This window comes from Procambarus clarkii, chromosome 10, assembly GCF_040958095.1.
Source record: "Procambarus clarkii isolate CNS0578487 chromosome 10, FALCON_Pclarkii_2.0, whole genome shotgun sequence".
NCBI classification, from domain to species: Eukaryota; Metazoa; Arthropoda; class Malacostraca; order Decapoda; family Cambaridae; genus Procambarus; species Procambarus clarkii.
In genome coordinates, this window is record NC_091159.1 from 27,524,905 (window position 1) to 27,539,039 (window position 14,135).

The following is a 14,135-nucleotide window of genomic DNA, read 5'->3' on the forward strand; positions in this document are numbered from 1 at the left end:
TTTCCCGTTCTCCTTGACGGGGCAGGTGCGAGAGACGAAGACGTTCGTCATGACATCCTTTGCCATACCTTCCGCTTCATCCGTCATGTCCGTGGCCTGAAGAGACTGTAAAATTTGTGGCCTGAGGAGATTGTAGGGTCTATGGCCTGAAGAGACTATAGGGACCCCATCCCTCCGCTATTTCCCGGTATCGGGCAGCCGGGGCGCATCCGATCCCACGATCGTCGTCGCCCCTAAATCAACACAACAACATATTCTCTGACCGCTTAATCCTATAATTCTAAGCTAATCTATACCTGCTTCTGGGTAATTTTTTCCTTCGGGATAGGTGGTCAGATTCCGCTGTTGGCCTGTACCCTCCCTGTGTTCCTTCTAGTCAGTCTGGTGTTGACAACGGCTTTAAACAGCCGAAACGTTCATCTTCCTTTCCCATTTCTTTGTGGATTTTCTGCATACAAATGATCGGTGTTTCGTGATCGTCAATTGCATTTATATATTATATTTCTAAAGATAGTATGTCCAAAGCAGGAGTCTGAGGAAGGGAGCCAGAAAGCAGGAGGAGCGGCCGAGACGCACCTCCCACACCCTTGAGGAGGACCTTGCTATTGAGGAGCTGGTGAGGACGTCCGTGGTGCCTCGCATCCCAACACCACACCACACTCCCCAGCACCAGCACTCACCACTACACCACACTCCCCAGCACCACCACTCACTACACCACACTCCCCAGCACCACCACTCACCACCACCACCACCCACTGACACGCCTGGCCTGGCAGAAGTCACCGAGGATGACTACAGTGTTGAAGAGCAGGAGACGGAGGGAGGGTACCCGCTGGATGAGAGAGACAGCGGGTACTCCATGGAGGTGGAGGGCGGGTACCCAGCAGAGGACAGAGACAGTCAACACACACTGGAGGCTGGCGACGCCCCTCATCAGGGCAAGGCGCTTCACAAGAAGAGATCACATATTACTTCAAGGGAAATAAAAAGTGGTATAAAAGGTATGTTATAATGTTGCATAGCTGTTGTTTCTGGAGAATAATTAATACCATTTTTAAGTTGTTGTTACAACGTGGGAGCCTGTTAGGGTATAAACAAGGTACTGGAGTACCACCTAAAGGGGGTCCCGGCCCCCAGGTAAGCAGTACCCAAAATATATATAAATATGATCTACAGTCTAGAGCAGATCTCCTAACCCTATTCAAGAGGGGTGATGAAAGTTCCCGGTAAATATTTTACCTAATTTATTTTAACCCTAAACACCCCCAAAGTACAACAATACTTTACCACACCTACCTCACGTTACCTCTCTGACTCCATGAAGGCAAGAGACAAGATTCACATACAGCAAACTATTGCTAAAGTCTACGATCCCTTAAGGGATAAATTGATTATAGTATACTTGATTATAGTTACATGAATCTTCAGGTTATAACCAGCGTACACAGACAAGGTTACACTTAGAACACAATGTTGGCACGGCTCAATATCCTCCAGTTCGTCGACTTAGTTCCCTCTTCTCTTCATCTCCTAAACTATAGTCATTTCATAAATCTGTCATAAATCGAACTGTTAAAAAAGTGCATGCTTGATTGATTACATAAATGAGACATTTAGAGTGTAAGTGAGAGTGTAATATAATGCAGGAGTACCATAACACAGACATGTTGAGGCAGCGTATATAAGAGACGGTGTTACAGAGCTGTGGGCGACTGTGGCACGACTGATGAAGAACAAGGTGGTCGTCTATACCCTCTGTAGCGACTTCTTCCTCGTCTTGGGCACCTCCGTTGTCAGCGTCTGGCTTCCCAAGTACATCCAACAACAGTTCCGTGTCACCAAGACCAACTCCTCCTTCTACACAGGTCAGTGGCGCACCTGTGTACCTCTTACATCCAACATAGTTTGCTCAAAAGTATGTATGCTCAGGGGACTCGAACACTGGCCATCAAGTGGCAGTTAAGCACTGTATCCACTACACCATACTTCAGAGCCCTAAAAGAGGTAGGAATTCTGGGGTATTTAACCAACCAGAACTCCAATCCTCTCCAAACAATGAGATAGTGAGGGATTTCTCGCGTTTTTCATCAAGCCCTGTTATATGGGAGAACTCAATGCCAATGCTTAATGCTTGAAGTATGGTGTAGTGGATACAGTGCGTAACTGCTACCTTGATGGCCAGTGTTCGAGTCCCCTGGTGGGTTGAGTGTCTAAAAGTTATATACTTCAAACTTGTGGTTTATAAGCAAGTCTGTGCATTAAGCACATTAAGCATTTGCAGTTAAGGGATAAGCGGTTAAGGGATCCTGTTCGCCAGCAGTGCTCCTGGCAGTATGGGTTTGAGTCACTTCTGGGTGTGAGTTTTCAGTTGCATATAGTCCCTGGGGACCATTCAGACTTGTTCGCATTTGTGTTCCTCACGTGTGCACCAAAGAATGAGGTGATTTGATAAAATACCATGCCCAAGAGTACCAACCGAGTGCCGGCTGGGGAATGGAAATAGCCTTGGCTACCATCCTCTTTTGTCCGGTCGTGTTGGTCGAGCGGTTAAGGGATCCTGTACACCAGCAGAGAGCTCCTGGCAATATGGGTTCGAGTCACTTCTGGGTGTGAGTTTTCAGTTATATATTACTGTATATATATATATATATATATATATATATAATATATATATATATATATATATATATATATATATATATATATATATATACTATATATATATATATATATATATATATGTATATATATATATATATGTATATATATATATATATATATATATATATGATATATATATATATATATATATATATATATATATATATTATATATATATATATATACATATATATATATATATATGTATATATATATATATATATATATATATATATATATATATATATATATATAATATATAATATATATAATATATATATACATATACATTGTGAGGGTACCACCTCTGGTGCCAATGTGGGGACCCATAGCCTCGGAGAAGAAAATAAAAAGTATTCAGAGGAGACCTTGTGGTTTCTCACTGAACACTAATATTATCTTCTCTACCACCCCCATTCTTTTGTATGTACACATATATATTTACATTTATTTGAACTTTGTTACAAAGAAGGAGTTACATATGGGTTACAAAGATGGTTATCATAGGTTGTCGAGTTCCTCCAGCTCCTCAGATGGCGGGCAGGAACCCTGGATGCAGTGCGCATTTCCCCTCTGTATCGCCACACTGAGGCGCTGGAAAAGAAAGCTTGCAGCTCTTGGGTCCCTTGTTGTTTCAATGAGACTAGAACCCAGTTCCTTCAAAAAACTGGTAGCACTTTTACCCCAGGCGCCGAGTGTCTCAGAAGCAATGGGGACAAAATTCCCTGTGGGTGGCAGCGCCACCTGGTTGTGCAACACTGAGGTTAATGTAGGTGTTAGCCAGGGTTGATACGCACGTGTAGTCCCATACCAACTGCTTGCCATTCTTCCAGGGGTTTCACTGTGATACCATCCGGGGGACCAATAGAGCATCAGAGTTATGGGGCGTTAGGTAACGGGGCTCTCTTTCAGCTGGGCATCCAGCTGTGGTGAGGCTCCTCTTGATGATGTCGTTAACTTCACTGTGCCTCGAGTGCCATCCCCCTGTGCTTTGGCAGAGTAGGCCATGGTGGCCGTACCTGTCAGCCACCACCTCGCCGCAAATACACCTATATCTGGTGTGGATTGGGGCAGCAAGGCGGAGGGCCACAGCAATTCGGAGGGCGTGTGGTGTGAGACGCGTGCCAGTTGCCGACATTGGGGTTGCTAACAGAAATCCCCTGCATGTGGTGCTGCTACTGCTGTGAGGCGAGCAATGTCGTGTTGTGTTGTTGCAGCACCCAGGCACTCTGCAGCAACTTGGTCTACAATGGGGCCATCCCAGCTGGATTGCTTGTGGGCATTTGGGGATGGTGGTTGAGGTGATTGGCCTGCACGAGAGGCCCACTCTGTGGCACAGCATGTAAAATTGGGATCATGTACACCTGCCAGCTGATGTAAGTGGGCAGGTAGAATTTCCTTCACAAGGTCGTCGGATGCTGATAAGGAGGACAGGAAGGCTGGAACAGCGATTTGCGTTGCTGTTCGAACTCCGAGGCCCCAAGTCTTACGGAAGAGAGGCTTGTTCCACTGTAGGTCATCGAGAGAGAGGTTAAGGGCTTTTTCTAGCATTGATTTCAGTAACCGGTCATACTCACTTAGTTTTTGGCTACGTGCTTTCTGAGGTGATGGTGAACACCTCAGAAAGTAGGTTAACCTGGGGAGGGACAGACATCTGGTGATGAGGTAGAGTGCATCATGAGCATCAATATCCTCAATCTCCCATCCATCCTCTTAAGGTCGGCGATTTTCTTATCAAGGACCTCATCGATGGCTTTCAACCCCAGGGCAGCTCCTAGGAGTGTGCTGTCTTCAGGTTTAGTTTTATGGATATTTGGCAGAAGACCCTCTATTCTCTCTACGATGCCCTGGTTGGAACATATTATTTCACATTTAGAAGGGTTCAGGGTGAGGCCTAAAACTGCACCTTGCTCCTGGATTTTTCTGATGTCCTCCACGAGGGAGTCTTGGGAACCAGCTAGGGTACCATCATCCAAGAACCAGATATTAAGCTCGCTGGACAGGACTTCTGTGACTTGTTTGATGACTAAGCAGAAAAGGAGAGGAGCAAGGGGGTCACCCTGTTGGACGCCTTCTCGCGAGTCAATTTCATGTTCGCCAAAAAGTAGCTTAAGATCCATACTGTAGCATGAATGTACAAAAGGGTAGAGGGAAGGGAAATGACTATGAACCGCATGGAGTACAGCATCCCTCCGCACCAAATTGAAGGCATTTTGAAATCTAGCTTGATAAGGGCCTCATATATATATATATATATATATATATATATATATATATATATATATATATATATATATATATATATATATATATATATATATATATATATATATATATATTATTAAATATGACCGAAAAAGTAAGATTAATAATTCTAACAAGAATTTTCTCAATCTTTCGTACATTACGCTTCACTGTTGGAGGTAAATCAAAAATCAATTCTCCAAAATTCATTTTTTATTTCTAGTCTGACGCGACACGAGCGCGTTTCGTAAAACTTATTACATTTTCAAAGACTTTAGTTCACAAATACACAACTGAATAGAACTTACGCATCTCCGATTTTATATCTACATTTGAGTGAGGTGGAAGGGGTGATGTGGCATTAACACAAGACAGAACAAAATGTGGTTTTAATAGGGTATTAATTTCATCAACACAAGACAGAACAAGAGTATTAATAGGGTATTAATTTCATCAACACAAGACAGAACACGAAACAATGGATATTGAATAGAAGTGTTTGTAGAAAGCCTATTGGTCCATATTTCTTGATGCTTCTATATTGGAGCGGAGTCTTGAGGTGGGTAGAATATAGTTGTGCAATAATTGGCTGTTGATTGCTGGTGTTGACTTCTTGATGTGTAGTGCCTCGCAAACATCAAGCCGCCTGCTATCGCTGTATCTATCGATGATTTCTGTGTTGTTTACTAGGATTTCTCTGGCGATGGTTTGGTTGTGGGAAGAGATTATATGTTCCTTAATGGAGCCCTGTTGCTTATGCATCGTTAAACGCCTAGAAAGAGATGTTGTTGTCTTGCCTATATACTGGGTTTTTGGAGCTTACAGTCCCCAAGTGGGCATTTGAAGGCATAGACGACGTTAGTCTCTTTTAAAGCGTTCTGTTTTGTGTCTGGAGAGTTTCTCATGAGTAGGCTGGTTGTTTTTCTGGTTTTATAGTAAATCGTCAGTTGTATCCTCTGATTTTTGTCTGTAGGGATAACGTTTCTATTAACAATATCTTTCAGGACCCTTTCCTCCGTTTTATGAGCTGTGGAAAAAAAGTTCCTGTAAAATAGTCTAATAGGGGGTATAGGTGTTGTGTTAGTTGTCTCTTCAGAGGTTGCATGGCTTTTCACTTTCCTTCTTATGATGTCTTCGACGAAACCATTGGAGAAGCCGTTATTGACTAGGACCTGCCTTACCCTACAGAGTTCTTCATCGACTTGCTTCCATTCTGAGCTGTGGCTGAGAGCACGGTCGACATATGCGTTAACAACACTCCTCTTGTACCTGTCTGGGCAGTCGCTGTTGGCATTTAGGCACATTCCTATGTTTGTTTCCTTAGTGTAGACTGCAGTGTGGAAACCTCCGCCCTTTTCCATGACTGTTACGTCTAGAAAGGGCAGCTTCCCATCCTTTTCCATCTCGTAAGTGAAACGCAGCACGGAACTCTGCTCAAATGCCTCCTTCAGCTCCTGCAGATGTCTGACATCAGGTACCTGTGTAAAAATGTCGTCAACATACCTGCAGTATATGGCCGGTTTCAAGTTCATGTCGACTAAGACTTTTTGCACGATGGTACCCATGTAGAAGTTGCAAACAGGACACCTAGGGAGAACCCATGGCGACCCCATCTACTTGCTTATACATGTGCCCATCCGGGCTCAAGAAGGGTGCCTCTTTAGTACAAGCTTGGAGTAGTTTCCTCAGAATATTTTCTGGTATGTCAAGAGGAGTACAGGCTGGATCACGATACACTCTGTCGGCTATCATTCCGATTGTCTCGTCCACAGGTACGTTGGTAAACAGCGATTCTACGTCCAACGAGGCTCTTATCCCTGTGGCCCGTGTGCCCCGCAGTAAGTCAACAAATTCCTTTGGAGACTTCAGGCTGAAGGCGCAAGGAACATAAGGAGTCAGCAGGCCGTTGAGTCGCTTCGCCAGTCTGTACGTGGGTGTGGGTATCTGGCTAATGATTGGCCGAAGTGGGTTTCCAGGCTTGTGCGTCTTGACATTTCCATACACATATCCAGGTTTATATTCCCCAATGATCTTTGGCAGGTGGAGTCCGGATTTGTGAACGCCAAGAAATTTCTTGGCGTTCACAAATCCGGACTCCACCTGCCAAAGATCATTGGGGAATATAAACCTGGATATGTGTATGGAAATGTCAAGACGCACAAGCCTGGAAACCCACTTCGGCCAATCATTAGCCAGATACCCACACCCACGTACAGACTGGCGAAGCGACTCAACGGCCTGCTGACTCCTTATGTTCCTTGCGCCTTCAGCCTGAAGTCTCCAAAGGAATTTGTTGACTTACTGCGGGGCACACGGGCCACAGGGATAAGAGCCTCGTTGGACGTAGAATCGCTGTTTACCAACGTACCTGTGGACGAGACAATCGGAATGATAGCCGACAGAGTGTATCGTGATCCAGCCTGTACTCCTCTTGACATACCAGAAAATATTCTGAGGAAACTACTCCAAGCTTGTACTAAAGAGGCACCCTTCTTGAGCCCGGATGGGCACATGTATAAGCAAGTAGATGGGGTCGCCATGGGTTCTCCCCTAGGTGTCCTGTTTGCAACTTCTACGTGGGTACCATCGAGCAAAAAGTCTTAGTCGACATGAACTTGAAACCGGCCATATACTGCAGGTATGTTGACGACATTTTTACACAGGTACCTGATGTCAGACATCTGCAGGAGCTGAAGGAGGCATTTGAGCAGAGTTCCGTGCTGCGTTTCACTTACGAGATGGAAAAGGATGGGAAGCTGCCCTTTCTAGACGTAACAGTCATGGAAAAGGGCGGAGGTTTCCACACTGCAGTCTACACTAAGGAAACAAACATAGGAATGTGCCTAAATGCCAACAGCGACTGCCCAGACAGGTACAAGAGGAGTGTTGTTAACGCATATGTCGACCGTGCTCTCAGCCACAGCTCAGAATGGAAGCAAGTCGACGAAGAACTCTGTAGGGTAAGGCAGGTCCTAGTCAATAACGGCTTCTCCAATGGTTTCGTCGAAGACATCATAAGAAGGAAAGTGAAAAGCCATGCAACCTCTGAAGAGACAACTAACACAACACCTATACTCCCTATTAGACTATTTTACAGGAACTTTTTTTCCACAGCTCATAAAACGGAGGAAAGGGTCCTGAAAGATATTGTTAATAGAAACGTTATCCCTACAGACAAAAATCAGAGGATACAACTGACGATTTACTATAAAACCAGAAAACAACCAGCCTACTCATGAGAAACTCTCCAGACACAAAACAGAACGCTTTAAAAGAGACTAACGTCGTCTATGCCTTCAAATGCCCACTTGGGGACTGTAAGCTCCAAAAACCCAGTATATAGGCAAGACAACAACATCTCTTTCTAGGCGTTTAACGATGCATAAGCAACAGGGCTCCATTAAGGAACATATAATCTCTTCCCACAACCAAACCATCGCCAGAGAAATCCTAGTAAACAACACAGAAATCATCGATAGATACAGCGATAGCAGGCGGCTTGATGTTTGCGAGGCACTACACATCAAGAAGTCAACACCAGCAATCAACAGCCAATTATTGCACAACTATATTCTACCCACCTCAAGACTCCGCTCCAATATAGAAGCATCAAGAAATATGGACCAATAGGCTTTCTACAAACACTTCTATTCAATATCCATTGTTTCGTGTTCTGTCTTGTGTTGATGAAATTAATACCCTATTAATACTCTTGTTCTGTCTTGTGTTGATGAAATTAATACCCTATTAATACCACATTTTGTTCTGTCTTGTGTTAATGCCACATCACCCCTTCCACCTCACTCAAATGTAGATATAAAATCGGAGATGCGTAAGTTCTATTCAGTTGTGTATTTGTGAACTAAAGTCTTTGAAAATGTAATAAGTTTTACGAAACGCGCTCGTGTCGCGTCAGACTAGAAATAAAAAATGAATTTTGGAGAATTGATTTTTGATTTACCTCCAACAGTGAAGCGTAATGTACGAAAGATTGAGAAAATTCGTGTTAGAATTATTAATCTTACTTTTTCGGTCATATTTAATAATATATGTCTACAGGAAAGACTGCTACCAAAATATACTAATATATATATATATATATATATATATATATATATATATATATATATATATATATATATATATATATATATGCACACAAACTTGCCTACACTCGCAAGTGAAGTTAACACAACTTTAGACACCACCCACCAGGTAGACTCGAATCCAGACAGCACAGTTGCTCACACAACTGGCATAACAAGTACGCCTTAACCTACTACACCAAACTCAGACCCTTAAAAGGAATGGAAATTTCAGGGCATTTCCCTTAACATTTCCACTCCTCAAGTGCATATATGAATATCATTAAACGCTGTATATCTACCAACCAGTTTAAAAGGGAGACTAAGAAATATAAAAAAAAAATGATTGCAGTGCTTAATTCATCCAGAATCATTCCAGATTCCGGGCAACAAAAATCATCCCAGAGCTAAGTCATCTCTCGCATCAGGAACTGTCTAGGGCCACAGAACTAACAACACTGCAAACCTGGCATGACAGGGCGGATCTCATTGAAACTTTCAAAATACTAAACAATTTGGAGGATGTTGATCAGGATATTTTCTTCACAAGGTCAGATGTAACACAAACAAGGAGCAACGGGTTCAAGCTCAATACGTCACAATGTAGGACTGAGAACAGCTAGGAGATGTTTTTTCACCCACAGGGTTATTAACTCGTGGAATCGTATACTCGCCAAAGCCGTAAAGGCCTAAACTCTGTTAACTTTTAAAGTAAAAGTGCAAAAGATCATCAAGGTAAATGGGGAACCTTCGACAAGCCGCTGGCTTCCTGTCCTCGTCGAGGCCACTAGTCTTAGTGGCTCTCGGGTAAACTCCATTATCGGTGAAAAATTACAGTAAGCTGCCGCCTAATAAGGACAGCCTGGGTAACTTTAGAAAATAAGATAACTCAAGGAAGATATCAGTTACAAATATGCCAAAAATATACAATAAATGAAAACTAGTTCGATTTCAATCAAACTTTTTTGACGAGTTGTATATGAAAATTGTTTCATCTGGTCCAAGTCTCGGCATCGTAGCATAAATAAGAAGGGAGAAAATAATATTGAATTATGTGTCAAAAATTTTCCAAAATGGTCAAAAATTAACATCAAACAAAAGTGTCAACTGAAATCATGTCTATGACTCTCAGCTATCATAATAGCATATATTAACAAAAATTAATAATTAGTTTCATAAAAAGAATATAGTTAAAAAAATTGATTTGTTTTCAATTTTACTTTTCTTATTTGTTTATCGCATGATTTGCATGAAACTTATACACGTGACTGCACGTGAGCCTATCTGTAAGGGTGCCAATTTTAGAGGAAATTGGTTGATGTCAACCTCAGCCACAGATGGCAGCACATTACACTTTAATTGTTAATGATTTATTTTTCAAGTAACATAAACTGAGTCCCTACATTTCATTTTTCTTCAATTTACATGAAACTTAATCTTATATGTAAAGTTTATGTCTCTAAAATCTTATGCCAGCGTTTTATCCTAAGTTCATTTATTAATTTTACAATAGCAATAAACATGATAAACTTGCATAATTTTTTTAGGGAAATTTGACTATTTGTATTAGTAGAACTAAACATATTTTGGAAAATCCGCAGCTACAGATCTTTTATTATATGCTAATGTGCTAGAAAATTTTCATAGAATGATTATATTTGAAACTTATGGTTGTAGGAACTTATGAAAATGTGTAATATTCGTTGAAAAAAAATTAAATCTCCCTTTCTATTTAGGCTGCAGTACTGAAACTTGGGACAATTGCAGCCTTTTTATATACAACTAGTCAAAAAAGATTTGTTAACATTGAACAAAGTTTAAAAAACTAACTCATGGTTCCTTAATTAAGTTCATATTTGTTAGCAAAGACACTTTGCATCAGAGTTACTAAGGTAATTATTAGTCAACAAGTAAGGTTAATTCAGCATTATCAGCGCTGAATTAACTTTACTGGTGGATATTGCAGCCAACTGGGAAGTGTATTGATATATGAGTGTGTACACCTCAGGTGTCTGCGGGACGTGGTCGGCCATGGTGGGCGTAGGGGTGGGCGGTGTTTGGGTGAGACGGTGCCGCCCACGGGCCAGGACGGTGGCGCTGGTCATGGCCGCCTGTCTGGCCACCCACACCGCCGCCCTCCTCTCCCTCATGTTTATATCCTGCCATGTTGACGCTGACCTCCCCGGCATCATGGCCCCTGACTTCAGGTATGTCCAACACTTCAGGTATGTCCAACACTTCAGGTATGTCCAACACTTCAGGTATGTCCAACACTTCAGGTATGTCCAACACTTCAGGTTTGTCCAACACTTCAGGTTTGTCCAACACTTCAGGTATGTCCAACACTTCAGGTTTGTCCAACACTTCAGGTATGTCCAACACTTCAGGTTTGTCCAACACTTCAGGTATGTCCAACACTTCAGGTATATCCAACACTTCAGGTTTGTCCAACACTTCAGGTATGTCCAACACTTCAGGTATGTCCAACACTTCAGGTATGTCCAACACTTCAGGTATGTCCAACACTTCAGGTATGTCCAACACTTCAGGTATATCCAACACTTCAGGTTTGTCCAACACTTCAGGTATGTCCAACACTTCAGGTATGTCCAACACTTCAGGTATGTCCAACACTTCAGGTATGTCCAACACTTCAGGTTTGTCCAACACTTCAGGTATGTCCAACACTTCAGGTATGTCCAACACTTCAGGTATGTCCAACACTTCAGGTTTGTCCAACACTTCAGGTATGTCCAACACTTCAGGTATGTCCAACACTTCAGGTTTGTCCAACACTTCAGGTATGTCCAACACTTCAGGTATGTCCAACACTTCAGGTATGTCCAACACTTCAGGTATGTCCAACACTTCAGGTTTGTCCAACACTACAGACATGTCCAACACTTCAGACATGTCCAACACTTCAGACATGTCCAACACTTCAGACATGTCCAACACTTCAGACATGTCCAACACTTCAGGTATGTCCAACACTTCAGACATGTCCAACACTTCAGACATGTCCAACACTTCAGACATGTCCAACACTTCAGACATGTCCAACACTTCAGGTATGTCCAACACTTCAGACATGTCCAACACTTCAGGTATGTCCAACACTTCAGACATGTCCAACACTTCAGACATGCCCAACACTTCAGGTATGTCCAACACTTCAGGCATGTCCAACACTTCAGACATGTCCAACACTTCAGACATGTCCAACACTTCAGGTATGTCCAACACTTCAGGTATGTCCAACACTTCAGGTATGTCCAACACTTCAGACATGTCCAACACTTCAGGCATGTCCAACACTTCAGACATGTCCAACACTTCAGGTATGTCCAACACTTCAGACATGTCCAACACTTCAGGTATGTCCAACACTTCAGACATGTCCAACACTTCAGGTATGTCCAACACTTCAGACATGTCCAACACTTCAGACATGTCCAACACTTCAGACATGTCCAACACTTCAGACATGTCCAACACTTCAGGTATGTCCAACACTTCAGACATGTCCAACACTTCAGGTATGTCCAACACTTCAGACATGTCCAACACTTCAGACATGTCCAACACTTCAGGTATGTCCAACACTTCAGACATGTCCAACACTTCAGGTATGTCCAACACTTCAGGTATGTCCAACACTTCAGACATGTCCAACACTTCAGACATGTCCAACACTTCAGGGATGTCCAACACTTCAGGTATGTCCAACACTTCAGACATGTCCAACACTTCAGACATGTCCAACACTTCAGACATGTCCAACACTTCAGGTATGTCCAACACTTCAGGTATGTCCAACACTTCAGACATGTCCAACACTTCAGACATGTCCAACACTTCAGGTATGTCCAACACTTCAGACATGTCCAACACTTCAGACATGTCCAACACTTCAGGTATGTCCAACACTTCAGACATGTCCAACACTTCAGGTATGTCCAACACTTCAGACATGTCCAACACTTCAGACATGTCCAACACTTCAGACATGTCCAACACTTCAGGTATGTCCAACACTTCAGGTATGTCCAACACTTCAGACATGTCCAACACTTCAGACATGTCCAACACTTCAGACATGTCCAACACTTCAGGTATGTCCAACACTTCAGACATGTCCAACACTTCAGGTATGTCCAACACTTCAGACATGTCCAACACTTCAGGCATGTCCAACACTTCAGATATGTCCAACACTTCAGACATGTCCAACACTTCAGGTATGTCCAACACTTCAGACATGTCCAACACTTCAGACATGTCCAACACTTCAGGCATGTCCAACACTTCAGGTATGTCCAACACTTCAGGTATGTCCAACACTTCAGACATGTCCAACACTTCAGACATGTCCAACACTTCAGACATGTCCAACACTTCAGGCATGTCCAACACTTCAGACATGTCCAACACTTCAGGCATGTCCAACACTTCAGACATGTCCAACACTTCAGACATGTCCAACACTTCAGACATGTCCAACACTTCAGACATGTCCAACACTTCAGACATGTCCAACACTTCAGACATGTCCAACACTTCAGACATGTCCAACACTTCAGACATGTCCAACACTTCAGGTATGTCCAACACTTCAGGTATGTCCAACACTTCAGACATGTCCAACACTTCAGACATGTCCAACACTTCAGACATGTCCAACACTTCAGGCATGTCCAACACTTCAGACATGTCCAACACTTCAGGCATGTCCAACACTTCAGACATGTCCAACACTTCAGACATGTCCAACACTTCAGACATGTCCAACACTTCAGACATGTCCAACACTTCAGGCATGTCCAACACTTCAGACATGTCCAACACTTCAGGCATGTCCAACACTTCAGACATGTCCAACACTTCAGACATGTCCAACACTTCAGACATGTCCAACACTTCAGACATGTCCAACACTTCAGGCATGTCCAACACTTCAGACATGTCCAACACTTCAGGCATGTCCAACACTTCAGACATGTCCAACACTTCAGGCATGTCCAACACTTCAGACATGTCCAACACTTCAGACATGTCCAACACTTCAGACATGTCCAACACTTCAGACATGTCCAACACTTCAGACATGTCCAACACTTCAGACATGTCCAACACTTCAGA

At 42.8% G+C, this 14,135-nt stretch overlaps 2 protein-coding genes and 1 long non-coding RNA gene across 3 annotated transcripts in view; all 3 read left to right on the forward strand.

The window, feature by feature from the left end:
• Positions 1 to 14,135, forward strand: part of LOC138363025 (uncharacterized) — a 439,332-nt gene that overhangs the window by 294,463 nt on the left and 130,734 nt on the right. The window lies entirely within an intron of this gene.
• The window catches only part of LOC123745994 (uncharacterized), a 153,173-nt gene that overhangs the window by 8,304 nt on the left and 130,734 nt on the right, over positions 1 to 14,135 (forward strand). The window lies entirely within an intron of this gene.
• The window catches only part of LOC138363100 (solute carrier organic anion transporter family member 74D-like), a 29,579-nt gene continuing 16,172 nt past the window's right edge, over positions 729 to 14,135 (forward strand). The window contains exons 1-3 of the mRNA XM_069322085.1: positions 729 to 1,004; positions 1,704 to 1,868; positions 11,002 to 11,200. Of these exons, the coding sequence (XP_069178186.1) occupies positions 863 to 1,004; positions 1,704 to 1,868; positions 11,002 to 11,200 (506 nt within the window). The 5' untranslated portion in view covers positions 729 to 862. The remainder of the gene's footprint in view (positions 1,005 to 1,703; positions 1,869 to 11,001; positions 11,201 to 14,135) is intronic.